Genomic DNA, 16,225 nt, shown 5'->3' with positions numbered 1-16,225 from the left:
ACCGATAGCATATTGAAACTATTGAAAGAATTTTGGGAATATTTGCATAAACTTCAACTTTCGTGCCACTTTTCGTGTATTTTAACTGTCGTAATACCACGGAAAAGCGAAAACAGCTCCGAAAAGAGCGTTCCCGAAGTAAACATCCCACCATCCCGTGAATGTCAAACTCTGAAGTTTTTTCTAAAAAAAAATCGGGGATTTGTTCTGGATAAAGCTACCTGTCTTTTTAAAGTACCTTAGTCCGGCCTTCACAACCTACCCCTGTTCGATAAATATACTGCTCTTTTTCACAGAGCAGCAACTTTTACCGTAAATTAAGGTATTAAGAAGGGAAATGGGGATGCATTTCCTCAACGGAGTTTTGTTGATAATTTTAGAAATATTCTCCACCCACTCTCCCCGTCATAATACCTTAATTTACGTGCTTTCGTTTCAGTCCTGTGTAAAACAGCACCGTAGTGATGGTGTGATCACTCGCGAGAGTCACTTTTTTTTCAATTTCTGTTGAGCGTCGCGAAAGAGTGGTCGTGTCGGTCGGTCGCGCGCTCTTCTTCTTATTTTTTGTTCTTTCGTCGGCGGAGCACGCAGAACTTTTCCGGTCGGTCGGATTTTCCGGTTGTTGGGTTTTCCTTTGTCGCGAGCGGGCGGAAAAGCGGACGTCGTCGTCGTCGTGTGGTTCTAGTTTCGGACGGACGAACGGGAGAGAGTGTTCGCGGAGCGTTTTATCTGTTCAGCTGATTTTATCGTTAAAATACGTGCGAGTGCGCGAAGGAATTCGAATTTTAACTCAACGCTCAACCCGCGGCGGTGCTGTTCCGGTTCATATTTCCTCCCCTCCCTCTCGGTGTTCCACCTCGATCCGTGCGCCAACAACCGTTTTAACCGTTATGTCTGCAACAGCAGCAGCACACAAAATCGTGTTGTGTTGATGGTGCGGTAAAGAAAGTAAGTTCTTTTCTCCGTAGTGCCTGTTGCTCTCCTCTCATAGTTGTGCAGTTTGGTGTTTAGTCCGGTGGAGGAAGAAATCCTAGTCAGAGTCTGCATTAAAGGATGCTGCGGCGAGGTCAAAGGTGCTGGTGACAACCACGAGCAGTAGTATGTCGTGGCCGCGTGTTTAGTGATTTCGGGGACGGGAGGAGGAAAAGCATAGGCCCCTATTGCGAGTGTCTTGTCTCGTTTCCAAGACAAGACTCGACCAGTCTTGTCTGGTAAAAACCGCGGAGTCTTGGTTGTCTAAAATCGGTATTGCGAGAGTCGCATGAATACTTGAATGAACAAGTGTTCATTTGGCTGTCAAAAGCCGTCAAAATCCCAGCTTTGTATGTAAACAATCGCGCGCAGCTTGAGTTTCCTTACCGTTAACGTGTTTTAATTCATCAAAAAAATGTTTTCAATCGTACAATATTTGTTCAATTATTCTCAATCTCTGATGCATTTTTATTCAGGAACTCGATCGTCACGAAAGCAAATGCTGAGGTTTGAGCCCATTACATGGTTCTCAGAAAATGTGCCATTTCGTGCAATTGAACATAATCGATTACTGGTAATAGGTTATTGATTAATTCCATTGAATTCTTCCAAATCAACCGCCAGTCTGCTAAATAAAAAACTGTTACGGTAATCTTAAATCGCAGTCTTGTTTGGCAGACTCCCAGTCTGGTAGCTTTGAGTACAAGACAGCTGAGTCTCGTTTCCAAGACAGAAATCGGAGTCAAGCAAGACACTCGCAATACCGACACCAGACTGACGTTTGTCTTGGAAACGAGACAAGACACTCGCAATAGGGGCCATAATATGATGCTGCGGCATGTGAATGCAAAAAAGTGTGTGTCCTTTGGTGTGTGATTCATGCTGCTGCTGCTGCTGGTGATGCTGGACAAAGTTTCTACTTTTTCCATCTTTCGTCGCTCTTTCGTTTTCCCGTGTAGCTTCTTCAATAATCTCACAACCATTCGGCACACACACACAGCCAGGCAAACAACCACTCGTTGCTGTCTCGCTCTCTCCCAGTGTCGCTGCCCCCTCGTCGGTCTTGCTTTCGCTGCCTTTCCCATCCCCCGCCTGTTGTTCAGTTAATTTCATTTTGCTCATCTTGCGAACGTGGATGCTGCTGCTGGCGCTGCAGACCAAGAAAAGGTAGCCCTGCTGCTTCGGACTGCGAGAAGTGCAGCATCAGCAACGTGTGTGGATCGAACCGGGAAGGCCCTCGAAGGTGATGTAAATAGGCAATGGTGAACTGGTTTTATCAGATAACACCGTTATCTTGCCAACACGCTCCGGTCCTACAAACACAGCCCTCCGTATTGTAAGACGGAACACGCCAGCAGCCACGGCAGCAGCACCAGTTTGCTTGTTTGACTACCTCAGCTCCATGCTACACGGATTCCGCAAACAGTGGCCTATGTTTTAGATAAAGTCTGGCACGGAAACTCACGTTGTGGTTCCCGAAAAACACTTCCCGAAACCATGCACAATGAACAGCACAGTTGGCAGAGCGCGTTCTAACCATCGCTTTCTTATTGCTGCTTGGCATTCTTCGATCTTGGCAGGCTGGTTGGCTGGTTGGCTGACGAGCCATTCACCTCACCAACACAACCAGACCAGGTGATCGCATGGATGCATCAGCCCACTCGATCTTGCCAAGGTGCCGTGTGTGCGTGTACCAGAATCACACCGAGAACAGACACCACCGTGGACACCGCTGGCAGCAAGAGCCCAGATACTTCTTGCCCTGACCTTTTACAGCATTTTGTTGGCCCCCGATGGACGATCGCTCGTTCACCGACTGTCGACCATGGTATCCATGCTCCCCCTCCCTTCCCTCGCACTCCTAGATCATCGTCAGAGACGCCAGCGTGGCGCACAAGTACACCGCCTTATCTCGGGCCACCGTGCCCCATACCGTTGCTACCTTCTTTCCGTGGTACGGTGACCGGTTCCTCCGCACCGTTCGTCCGGATCGTGTTCCACTTTAGCGCGGTCGCGGATTGGAGGGGCCAAGTGACTTAGAACACCACCCAACACACACCACACACGGGACTGATTTACTTCCGTGACCGAGGCCACGACCTACATCGGCGAGCTAGAGGCAGCCGTGCGATAGATAAAGTCGCGATAAATTCTAGACCAAATTCAGCCTACCAGGAACTGGCCGCCCGGGCCCCCGACCATCATCATCATCGGTCACCCGACCCCTCTCTTTCCCCTCTCTCTCACGCATTTCATTAATTCAATGCAAGTTCCGCGCCGGTGTGCAAAATCTCAAGGTGGACAACTTTCAAGCCAACAATTATCACCGTGCACGATGGCGGTGGGAAGCTGTGCTGCCGCCGGAGGTAGTAGGCCTGGTATGGCTAAGGAACGACACCACTACACGTTGAAGGAGTCAGCTCAGTCAGCGTGTCAGCGAAACCGGACCTTTTCAAGGCTCCGGCCGTTCGTGGAGAGACCTCCATGGATCGCATGCTGACAGCGCTCCTTCTTACCGTTTGCCAGTGCCCCCGTTTACCCCCCGAAACAACGGGTCCAGCAAGGGTGCAATGGTGGTCCCAAACAATGGTTCCGAGAAGTTTCTAGAACGCGGATGCAGAAATGCAAACCTTGGGTCCACCTGGGTTGCTATGGTTCTTTCTGGCCAGACATGAAACTTGCTCGATAGCAATCACAGCAACCGCCGCAGCGACGGTGCGAGGCACGATAGCGTCTCGTTGTCGCCGTTTGGTTTATCTGGTCTGCCATCTGGACATCTGGCATCATGGACCTTGGGACACGCATCTTCCATCTTATCGCGGTCGGTCTGCGTCCAATGCGATGGAAAGCGGCAATTCTCAAATGCAGTTTTCGCTTTTCACCGCACGACGACGACGACGGCGGCGGCGGCCTGTGTGGCTGATGAATGGATTGAAAACGGATCGGTTTCAGTGTGTGTGGGAACATATGGCCAACCGAGATATGCGCGGAGGCACCAGCCTGGCACTTTAATGGATCCCCCCACCTCTCCGTGGCTCCGTGATAATGCTGCTGCCCCTCGCATTGATATTGTTCGCTCAAGCGCATGAACAGTGTGAACGAAGATATCTTGGCAGAAAAACCCACTTCTTATTCGCATCGCACGAGCCCCAACGCACGAGAGAAGCCATTTAATGCCGTGTTTTGCCTTCGTGCCGTGCTCCACGTGCGCTGTATTTGTATTATCTCTATCCCCTATTGTTCAGCGTGAGCTAAAACACTGATGGTGCGAGCACTGTTTGGCTAAGAGAGTGCCTGTGTTTGTGTATGTGTTCCTAGTTATGATTTAATGCTCTCGCTTTGTGATGCTGGATTGGTTTTTGTTCATTTAATTCACACTTTTCGCTGGGTGGCCAGAGGATTGTGCGATTGTGCTTGCTAAAGTTGTTACCATAGATGGTAACTCTGCAGCTGCTCAGTCGTCTTTAGTCGGGGATGCGAATGTTGTTTCACGAAAGGCTAGGCTTTTAGTGGCAACACCTAGCGATTATATGAAACTCTTCGAAAAAGGCTGAAGATGTTGAGCAGCTCATTTGAACGTGATATGTACTGAGAATGACATAAAGCAACAAGAGATTCGCGTTGAGGTGCTAGCAGCCAGCCAGACATGATAGCCAGAAGAAGCTGCAACCATGTTTGCCCTTTACGATACCAGTACGAATTCTCAGAACACATTTACACACGAGTATTCCCCTTAAGATTTCTAGAGTCTTTGCAATGATTGAAATAGAGCGATAGTATTGCGACATTAATTCCCAACATGTTGAACAAGATCGCTCTTTGATTGTAACGGTGCCCCGCCGGTGATCAGCTGTAAATGGCGGATGTACGCGGATAGAGACGACCTTCAAACCAATCCGATCAATATCTACAGCAACCGATTCAGCCTGGCGAGTCCGACACATAAACTGGAATTCTAGGGCGCCTGGTAAACGGTTTGTCAATCTCAGGGCAAAATCGCAAGCACCAACCGATCCGTTACTGATCAGAAGTAATTTGATCTTTTTCCCCAGGCGGGCGGGGCTGGTTCATAACCGCAATTGCCTTTGGAGCCGATTGGCAGGAAGTCGGGAGAGGGAAAATAGAAAACGGGTGGAACGCGGAGAGGTGTAAATTGCTGACAGGCATCGATCAGCCCACCGCCACCGAGTTCCAGTTATAGCCGATAGCAGGAACCATCTTCCGTTACACGTGGTGGTGGTGATGCTGGTGGTTCCGGTTCGTGCATCCGTGTGGCCAGATTGATGATACCACCCAGGCAGCCCCGGAGGTTCGTAATCTGATTCATCCTTAGCCACGACGGAACATGATGTTACTGGATCACGCTGGCTGGCTGACTGGCGACGAAGAGACCAATTATTGACAAAAAGGGCGATTGACGCGCGGTCGCGGTTTCAGTGTTTACGCACCACCGGCACGCAGCAGCCAGCAGGCGGATCAATCAAAAATAGAAAGCCTCCACCACGAGGGAGCACACAAGCAACCAGGATGCTGATCCGGGAATGGGGCATGCTCCTCGAGTTCTCGTGTGTGTGTGTTCGGTGGGGGTACGATTAAATTTAGATAATGTTTGTGTTCAGCTCTCGCTCCTTGGGGTATCGTCTTTGCGGGATTTTTTTTTAATGTTTTTTAGGACGGGAAGTACGACCAAGAATGACAAGCCACGAATGGAGAGGGAGAACGGGGGGAGCCATGGATATGTTGAGCAATTAAAGGCTTGGCTAGGGAATGATTCTCCCCTCTAAACTGCATTTCAGTCCCTGCACTGTAAACACAAATAGTATCTGCGCTGACCCAGTTCTTGATCGGGAGTAATGTCATGGCAGTCGACGTGACTGAGATTCGAGTTAAAGCATACACGATGCTCGCTTCACACGCCTATTAACGCACATTGATCATCGAAATTCGTATTGACTGATTACCTCACGTTAAGAAGTTCCATAAAATCCGCCGATTCCTCGAACTATTCGGAAGCCTAAGACTCGCGATAATCATAAGTGTTTTTTCCCTTCTTGACGTTGACAATTGGGGGCACGCTCGTGAGTTTGTTCCACGCAATGGTGCATGACTTTGCGCTTAACTTTGCCCCATTCCCCACTCTCGATAGAGGGAGAGAGAGCCAATGATCTCAGCATTGATGCTGTCATGCGTCGTCATAGATCAATATTTGCGCCGGAATGAGTCATTGAAATGATGGTGGCACAGGCGTCCGCAGTGGAGGACACTTTCATCGCGATCTGCCAAATTCCCTCGTGCTGCTGCTGCTGCTGCTGCTGGAACGAACCATCGTTTCACTCGAGGGAGTTCTACGATGATCAACGATCGTGATCGACGGAAGACGGAATGCCAGCACCTTTCGGCCGCGTGAGGTTTTCGGTTGGTGCGGATAGTTTTCGTGAAAGGTGAAGGTGCCAGATGGATTCGCTTTCTTGGCAGACAGAGCAAAGCAGAAGGGGTAGAGCTCATCGCGGGGCCCAAAAGCGAATGGAAAGGTCGTTCCACAACGGCGGCGCATGTAGCTGCTGTTGCTTCCGTGGCGCCGAGAAAGAGATGAGAGATGAAGTTTTAATTATTTGTTTCTCTCATTTTGCTTTGGCCCCACAGTAAAGAGGGGCGAGTGTGTGCGATCGTGGTGTCGCGGGTTTTTGCTTCCGCACACGGCAGTTCCGCTAACGCGTGCACCTCTCCCCCGTCAACGGCAACGCTAAAGGCCAAATCGAGGGACGCACAAAGTCACGACATTTATTTAGCAATATCTAATGCCGACAACATCACATCGCGCTTCCTTCCTACCACCAGCAGCAGCGGCAGCAGCAGCAGCAGTGAAATCATATGTTTTCCACACTCGCACACCAGCAGCATTCGCACGCACAGCGGCACATCTACTACAACAGAAGCGGCCGCCCATGAGAAGAGGGCCGTTGGATGATGTGTAGACGCTTTTCTCAAAGAAACGACCGTCACCGAACATCGTACGCACTACTATAGTCGTTGCTAGTGGTGTGCGTCTCGTACGCACGCACGCATGGCGTCAATGCACAACCAGCACGGCGTGAAACCAACATAAACCCCCTCCCAAAAAACCCAGATCGGAGGCCGGAGAGTGGGGGATGTGCCCGTCGTAGATGACAATCCATTCCGCGGCTGTGGTACTACGGTCTGGTTGGTCAGTCGGTCGGTCAACTTCCGATTTTCTTCCGTTCCGTTCCGTTCCGTTTCTTTCTCTTCCACTTCCTGCCGTCACGCAGCTGGAGGTTCGCGCCAACGAAGGTAGAGTGTGTGGAGTGTGGAGCAGACTCCCCAAATTGGGTGGTATTAGTGGAGCGAGCGGTAACAATCGTTATTACTTGTTATTCTATGCTAGAAGAGGGAAGGGAATCTTTTTGAAATCATCATTCGGTGATGGGAATGCTGTTCTACATTGAGTTTTGAATCGTCGTTTCAACTGGTTGATACACTGACACTTAGCCCGTTGATCGACACTTTTCTGAAGGGAAACCTACATTTAATGCTTCCATTAATCGTTCTTTTGCCTCTGGTTGGCTGCAGTAATAGAAGCTATTATTCGCGATTTTCTCTTAGGACATTAACCTGTATTTGCATTTCAGTGCCCATAGTTCCTTCACTAGAGATGATGTCGTAGTATATTATACATAATATGATTTCTTCACTTTAAAATTGGTCTACTTTGATTTGATTTTGGTGCATATCCAAAACGTTTAAGATCGTTGTTGGACGTAACGATTGGCAAAAACAACAAGTTTAACTAAGGAAGCAACTTGATGGATGGAAAAGGAATATGAATGATTCAGAATCATTGAGAAATATAGTTTTATATTGAATTGTTTAAGCGTGACACATGCATAGTTTTTACTAACTTCAGATGAATGTACCAAGGGTTCAAATACAAGGGATTGGATTTTTAACATGCCACCGTCTTATTACATAAACATAAAGCAAAATAACTTTTTTCTTGCCGATCTACGCTCCATGCGTTGTCCTATCAAAAGCAACAGCATGTTCACTATTACTAAGCATAAATAGCTCGAAACTGACTCATCAATTTGTTTTCGCGGTAGAGAAAGAGGAGTTTAAGTGAAATAACGGTGAGCATATGCCTGAACAATGAAATAGAAAATGTCCATTCGCCAAACAGAGCATTTCGAATGATCTATTCATTCGACCATAAAACACTTTATACTAACTGGGTGCCTACAACAACTAGCAATCCTTGTAATACGTCAACCGATGACTAAGTCCCCCCCTTCCCCCACCGATCTCTGTTGTGAGGCGCGCGCGGTTGCCAGCAAAACGTTTTGTGTGCTTTTTGTTGTGCACGCGTTAAGCGGCAACTTTCACAATTTTTTGAATAATAATTTTGCGGAGCAGCAGCGAGCGGACACACCGCCAACCACCTCACACACTCCAGTGCGCCATCATCTTCTCTTGTATTGCTCCGTTTTTTCCGGATCAATCGAAGAGTTTTTGGGGAAGGGTAGCACATATGTAACGTTTCATCCAGCACTCTTGTTGCACGGTCGGTCAGTTGGTCGATTGGTCGGTGTGGTGTTTGCGAGAGATCCCGGCGAGAATGCAAAACTGTTGTGGCCCCATTCACGGATGGACCAGACCGGCAGCCAGAAGCAGCCAGCGTGTGGTGTGGTGGCCACGCACTCCGGTCTCTTAGACGCTGACTTCATCGGTTCCTTAGAAACTAGGTCACCACCACCACAGCTCGGGCCGCACCACCGGACCGGAGTGAGCAGCTGGAGGAGCGAAGGAAAAGCACCACAGCACGAAGGGAGGGAAAACCGTCTGCACAGAAGGGAAGGGGTGAGGGCAGTAGTAGCAACATGGATAGTGTTGTGGGGCCCCCGGGGCGACTCTGTGGAAGTAATAGAAGCACACTAGCTGGCTGGCTGGCTGACTGGCCGGCACTGTAGTAGTGGTGATAGGACCGTAGGAACTAACCAGCAGGAACAGCAGACCTCCAGACCCCTCCAACATACAGCGCTTTTGTGGTTGTGATGCGATTCCGTATTGTGTTGGCCTCTTTTCCCATCGGTTTTGCGATGGATGATTTTTTTTTGTTTTGCGGAAATTTTAGATGATTTTCATGGATTGCTTTTTTTGTCTTGCGTGGTTGCTGTTCGAATGTTTTATGATCTTTTTTATGTTTCAATTAAGCTGTGGCCACGGTGGCCGCTTTTTTGTTGCGGGGGGCGCTAATAAGCACCTTTTCTGGGGGTCAACCAACCGACTCTTTTCTCGGAGCACGGTGGAAAATGGTGACTAATTTTTCGTTCAATGTTAGAACACCTCCATCAAAAAGGGCACAAAAGAACAATCAACCGTCCAGTGGTGCGTCCAGTTGAAGTTTGGAATCACCAACGTCATCAACGTCACCACCGACATGGCCGTCATGGCGCTTGCTGCTGGATGTCACGAATGGAGAATTCCGGGGGGCTCAATGAACGCTGAAGGGAGCACATTAAGCAGCTTGCGGTAACGCCAAATTCACATTTAATGTGGCGCAAACATTAGCTTCTCTTCCGCCACTCCGTCCGTACAGTGACCCTCTTCGGCTTCGGAGCGCCAGAGGTACAAAGTGATGACAAGCGACACGTAATTCATGGAGCGACGGGGAAACCGTGGAAATGGGTTTCACAACCAGCGGCGACACTCCACACTGACTCCGCGCTCCGTTCGGTGGCCACAACAATATCGCAAACAGCGCACGAATCAAAGCCAAACGCAGGCGCTGGCTCCTGGGCCGTCAGCCAGCCAGCCAGCCAGCAAGTCAGCTATAATATTTGCATGAACCGCAGCTTCGCGGCCACCGAGCCAACCAGTGGCTGCTGCTAAGTGGTTTGTGTGCACGGTTTGACCACTGGCCGCGGTCTACCTACGTTGCGTGTATCGGTTGTGCGTTGGTTGGTGGCTGCTGTGCGAAACGTCATCTTCTTTTCCACCGTTTTGCCTACTTGGTCGGCGGTTTTGTTGAACGTTTGTTGTTGGCAATTGGTTCGAGAGTTGCACATACAGTCCTCTAACTATAGTTAACCTTGTAAGCCAACCGATTGGTTCTTTTGGAACCTACCTGGGCCGCTCCCCTCTTGGGGGGCGCACCGTTGGAAATCGAATCGAATCCATCCGTTGCGGTGTAGCTTTACGGATTTTTGGGGAGGGTTGTATGACCTTCAGGAACAGCAGGTTCGTGTATGTGTGTCTCGTCTCTGTGTTTGAACACGTTATAAGTTTCTTGTAAGCTGAAGGTGGAGCTGCGGATTTGTCATCAGTTGTAAGCAAACAATTACCACAAATGAATGATGATGATGGTGGAATCCAAGGTGTGTGTCATAGGTCCGGGCCTCAGGCTTTCCTGGCCAAGAGCACACCCTCTGCGGTCAGTTCCCCCCTTTTTTTTTTGCAGAAAAAACATATTCTTCAGACACACCGCTATACTGCTGTTCAACCAACAAAGAGAGAGAAAAGAGGGATCGTCGTGTTTCCCCATCTAGTACTCCAGAGTGGAGAAGAGACTCGCTAACACACCAACACACGGCACGGCACGGCACGGCATTTGAGGGAAGGGGCTCTGGAGCTTTCATTTCTTATGCCTCTCTACAAAGCCTCTTTGGCCAATGCGGCAATGTCACGAGAGGCTCGAGGGGGCTGCCGCCAGACGACGATGCTCGCGAACACATTAAGCTTGGTTGTCCCCCACGAGATTGAGCATCGGTGTCTTGGATTTTTTTATAATGAAAAAAAAACAGCGTAGCCGATGTTGCCGCGCTCGACCACTTGAACGCGTCACCGCGAGTGCGATGACATACCGAACGCGACGTTCCGCTCGGCTCTTTGTGGTCCTTCTGTTTCTCTGTGGGGTCGTCTCTGTTTGTAGTGGTTAAAGTGGGGGAACCCATCGAATGGCAAAAAACAGTCCAACCGGTTTTCCTTCGGGTCCTTCACCGACCGCATGACCGCATGACCGACGACGACGACGATACGTACGTACGTGTGCGAACACCGAAAGACACCAATTTGCGCGGTACCAACCCCCCTCTATGGCCACTAGGCCGCGCCAGCACATCATGATCGCGCGTGGCCTTGGTGCGTGTGTGTCAATGGCGGGCAATATAATTGAAGGAAAATGGGCCTGTTCCTTCCTGTGGGTGAGGAAAACGGGGAAAGTGACACCTTCCATTCCCTCACTCGCCTCGGCGGTTCATCGTGTTGGACGCGATTAGAGTGGCTGCCGATGTTCCGACGTGGATCTCAACCGTTTTGGACGATCAATTTCATTTATTTTTCTTTTTTTTTGCTCGATATCTGCTTTTCCGGACAGATGTCCGGTGCGCACGACTTTGCGATTTAGGTGTTCCACTTTTGTTTGGGCTTTTTTAGGTTTTATTATTTTTTTTGGGGCGAAAAGTCCCACCGCATTGGGCATTGGGCAAGAGCGCGAGCGCGAGTGCGACCGCGAAAACCGACCGGTGGCACAACCAACCGCACGGAGCAGAGCGTAAAATACAAATCGATTTGAAGAGGCGGATCAGAGCCCCAGCCCTAGGAACGGTGGACGGCCGCCGGCCACAACAAAAGAGGCCAACACCCCCCCTCCCCGTGTCCAAGTACGCGATGGAGGCGCGTTGATGATCGACGCTAAAGTTTTGGTGGCAACAGCACCAACCACCAAGAAGGAAGCAGATTAACGAAATCAATGAGTTTACGCGTTTTCACTAGCTGGCTTGGCTGACTTGACTGGTTGGCTGGGCCGGCCGGCTAGGTACCACTTTGTGGCACTGGCTTGACTCTCCTTTTGTGATTTTAGAGACCGGCGTGCGGCGAATGTAACGCAACCGGACGCAAACCGGATTGTGGTGCGCTTGTTGTTGGCGATTGGCGAAAAGAAAAACGAATATTAAGGTATTAATGTTTTAGAAAGCTCGTGTTCTTTGCAAGCCGACATTTTGAAGGTGTGGTGTGCCGAGGCGGATCCTTTCCCTGACCCCGCCAAGGTAAGACTGGCAGAGGTTCCCTTAAATAAAATCAATAAACCAACCTCTTTCTCTCGGTCTCTCTCTCTCTCTCTCTCTCTCTCTCTCTTTCTCTCTGCCCAAATACCGGCTGACCGTTGGCCCAATTCATGGCAAGGTTTACAGTTTTCTACAGTAACTATCGATTCGCACTTCTGCTGGACGAAATGAACTGAGTGGAGTGCATATGTTCGTTTTTAGATGGACAAGCACAACCATTTTTATTTTCTTTTAGTGGTTGCGATCGTTTGTGTGCGTCGTTCAGGTGGCAAAACACACGATCCTATTCATAGTATTCATTGCAGACGTTTTTTTTCTTATATGTGACTGATAGAAATGGATAGCCCATCGTGCCTCATGCAATCTACAATACGCTTTATCATCGAGCAGAAACTTTCCGTGTGCTGCTGAACGTTAATATGAGTTGTTTTTCATGACCAACTGTACGGCTAGTATCGTGAAGAGAGCACGATTAATCTGTATGAAGGTGACGGTCAGTAAGCGTTACCTCACGTACTCTTCCACGAATTGGCTACAGTATTGCTTTTATTTCTTACTATACAAAAATTCTGAGCAAGTGGCAAGTAAGCCACAAAAAATGCAGAAAAAATTATCAGAAAAACAATATTTGCCGTATCTGCGGCTTCATTCCATATAACAATATTGTTTCTGTCCTCTGTGTCGTTTGCACCAGTTTGTGATATTTGTTAAGCGATCGCTACATTTCCGCATGATCGATGGAAAAACTACGGCAAATGTGTTTGTGGCATCTATCATCGCCCCTTTCGCCGTGAATTCTGGATTAAAACACAAATGATCTCGATGAAACCTCCTTCTATGATTAAATTCCTAATGCCCAAAATACAACGCGATTGATGATGTGTAATTATCTGCCATTGCTCTGGAGTATTTCATTATATATTTAATACGATGGAGCTGCGGCCACTGTCAACGAAAAACAATTTTATCGGTTCCTTTTGAATGTTTTATTACCGGAAATTTACGCTTATCATCGGCTGCGGCTAGCAAACGGTGGCATTTTGTGCGTAATAGGAGTAGTTACACTTGATTAAAATAATAGCTGACGATCATTTTCGATGTTATCGCCGCGCCGCGCACGCTAAGCTTTGAATCAAAATTGCTCCCGATAGCTGCAAATGGGTGCTGCTCGAGCGATAACACATCGCATTGGGGGTCGAGTTGATAAGAAATCTCTAGCCTCTAGCACACTTTGCTTGTTATTCACCACGGCATGATGATATCCTGCCGCGGAACAAGAAATAGTTGGGTATCTATTACGCTAACAATACGGTACGGCGAAGGACGACAATCGGTCCGATATGTATGATATCGATTTATATCGATTCGGTGATTAAGCGATTTTCTATGTAAACGAGACTCGTTATTCGCTATCTTGTTGTTTCGAGCATTGAATGATAAAATTCCATATTATCCTGAAAGAAAGAGAGCTTCTAATGATTTGGGGAATTAATACCTAACAGAAGAAGATAGCAATGAAGTTCTGGTCTAATTCTTGAGGATATCCTTCATCGCTGATTTAATAGGCGTGAACTGATCGTGATTTTCGATGGTATTATGCATCAGTTCACCGATCACATTACAGTATCTTTCAGAAACGATCCATATTCTGCATATCCAATAACTAATTCGTTTCCTGTTCTTCTTCTTTTCAATCTTTCAGAAAGGCTCGTGATCAGCGTCACCGAAGTCCGATGAAGCTTCTTCAGCAAAAAAGGGAACCCCGCTCTGTTTAAGTGTACGATCAGCTGCTGTCTTTCGTGCAGTGTTCGACAGTGTGGTGTGCACGCATCCAAAACAGCCAGTAACTACTAGGGTCTAGAGGTGATTATATGGGCGCGACGACGCATATTACGTACGCGTGTGGTGTGTGCGATCGAGGATCGGTTGCGAAATGTGGTGTCGATCGCTTGATTAAGTAAAGCCCAGAGTGTGAAGCCTTCTTCCGTGTGCTGTAGAGTGACGCGATTTTGCGCCCCGGGGGGTGTTTTGTTTTGTTGTTGGCGACGGCGAGAAAACGCGAAGGTCTACAACGCGCGGGTTCTTCGTTCGGTGTCGAGTCTTAAGCAGCACGCAATCGCAAGCGTGCGAGAACCGTCGCGTTGATCGTCGCGTTTCGTATGGTTCCGTGTGACGTGGTCTGTCGTGGTGCTTGGTGAGCACGAGCAAAAGCGGAGCAGACGGGAGGGCGAGAGTGAATTGTAGTGTCGGTGTGGATTGTGCGTGTGCGGCACTGACGGCCTGTAGCGCCCGGACCCGGCCAGGGCAAGGGTGTCCCGGCTAAATGGTGCTTTTCATCATCGACCCCACCACCACCTCGACCACCATCACCATCGGCCGCAATGACGCAAAAGGAGGAGACCTTCTCAAAGCCTGCAGCACCGTCCGGGGATGGCGGAGGAGGAGGCGGAACCACCAGCCTCGGTCTCGCGATCGGCAGCTTCCCTAGTCACCAGCAACCGCCACATCAGCAGCAGCAGCAGCAGCAACAGCAACCACCAACACTGCTGACACCCCATCAGGAGCATCCCCTCGAATCGGTGGCCAGCCAAACGACCTACATGTTCACCGGTGAACCGCTGGCCCCGATCACTACCGCACCGTCCACCAGCCGCATCCTTCTGGACGGGTATCCTCGTTCAGCGGCCAGCAGTGGCCACTCACGATCGATCAGCCATGGCGAAGGAGGATCATTTGGTGGTACCATGGGCATTGGCGGTAGTGGTATCGGTGCTGGTGGACACGCCGGGCGTCCTTCCGCTCTCAAATCGGCCGTCAAAGGTGGCCACCAGCGGGCACTGTCGCAAGGACAAATCATGGACACGCCGACGCACGCTGCACGAGGTCACAGCCGGGTCGGTTCCAAGACCGATTTCATCCTTCCACCGGGCCACAAGGAACCAACGGAAAGCCGGGATCGGGACGCCACCGGGAACCATCATCTCGGCGTGCCACATTCCGCCACCTCGACCACCTCCAAAGGGCACTCGCGGCAAGCGTCTCGATCGGAATCGATCTACACGTTACGCCGAGCGAACAAACCACCCTGGTGGAAGCGCTTCTGGTTCTGTCGGTTGCGTAGCAACAGCAGCAAGTTAGAAGACCGAGGCTATCGGATAGTGGTACCGAATCATACCGTACCACCGAAGACACCGAAGCGCGATCACCCCAACGGGCGGCTGTGTGGTAACAAGATCCGTACCACCAAGTACACGCTGCTCTCGTTCGTACCGAAGAACCTGCTGGAACAGTTCCACCGGATAGCCAATCTGTACTTCATCTTCATCGTCCTGCTCAACTGGTTCCCACAGATTAACGCGTTCGGCAAGGAGATCGCCATGATACCGGTACTGTTCGTGCTCGGTGTTACCGCGATCAAGGATCTGTTCGAAGATCGTCGGCGGAAGGCGTCCGACAAGCGCATCAACAACTCCACCTGCCGCGTCTACAATGGGTAAGTGCTGCTGCGATCGCTCATTATGTCGTTCCCGACAAAATACCTTCCAGGATGCAGGAGAAGCACTGGGGGGTGGTGAGGTATGGTTGCTGCTAAGCGGATCGCCGCGCACTCAATGTGGCCTCACTGTGGGTTTCATTATCGCTGGGCACGTTGCTGTAGTGCCACACACACACACACGATCACGCTTAGCTAATGAAATTAGTTCCGATACCATTCTGTACAATGCACAATGGTCGTCGCGCCGGCATTCCACAACTGCAATCTTTTGCTTGCACTTGGGCGGCTGTTGTTTTGAGCTGTTGACAATGTTGAGATTGTTCGTGGGTTAAATTGTCGCTGTTTTTTGTTGTTATAAGCTTAGAACACATTGTCACGGTTTATACAGCACGGTATGCTTCCTGCTTCCGGCCAAAAAGGTACCACCGCAAGTACCTCACATCGAAGCTAAACGAATACCGTGGCGAATAGCGTGTTTAGTCGGCAACGGGTCCGGCAACGTCACTAATTGAAGGACGAGGCAAAATGGAACAAGCTTAAGCGACACTCTTTACGTCCCGGAAGTCATGGCCAGCAATTGTCAATGGTTCCGATGCATTAGTATAAGCTCTAGCATCTCAAAGAGGAGTTAAGTGTTATCTTACAACTTAACCACGTCATTTAAGAGCTCCAAATACGG

The 16,225-nt window shown here is 49.5% G+C and overlaps 1 protein-coding gene across 3 annotated transcripts in view; it reads left to right on the top strand.

The window, feature by feature from the left end:
• The first annotated feature begins 523 nt into the window (after window positions 1–523).
• The window catches only part of LOC125949210 (phospholipid-transporting ATPase VD), a 41,111-nt gene continuing 25,409 nt past the window's right edge, over window positions 524–16,225 (top strand). For all 3 annotated transcript variants that reach the window (XR_007468653.1, XM_049675994.1, XM_049675993.1), the window contains exons 1-2: window positions 524–948; window positions 13,753–15,543. Coding sequence is in view for 2 of the 3 variants with exons in the window: in XM_049675994.1 (XP_049531951.1) it covers window positions 14,432–15,543 (1,112 nt within the window). In the remaining variant the exon portion in view is untranslated. The remainder of the gene's footprint in view (window positions 949–13,752; window positions 15,544–16,225) is intronic.

The sequence above is a fragment of the Anopheles darlingi genome, chromosome 2 (genome assembly GCF_943734745.1).
Source record: "Anopheles darlingi chromosome 2, idAnoDarlMG_H_01, whole genome shotgun sequence".
In the NCBI taxonomy this organism is placed as follows: Eukaryota; Metazoa; Arthropoda; class Insecta; order Diptera; family Culicidae; genus Anopheles; species Anopheles darlingi.
The sequence above is the reverse complement of the archived record's forward strand: the minus strand, read 5'-3'. Positions and strand labels throughout refer to the sequence as shown.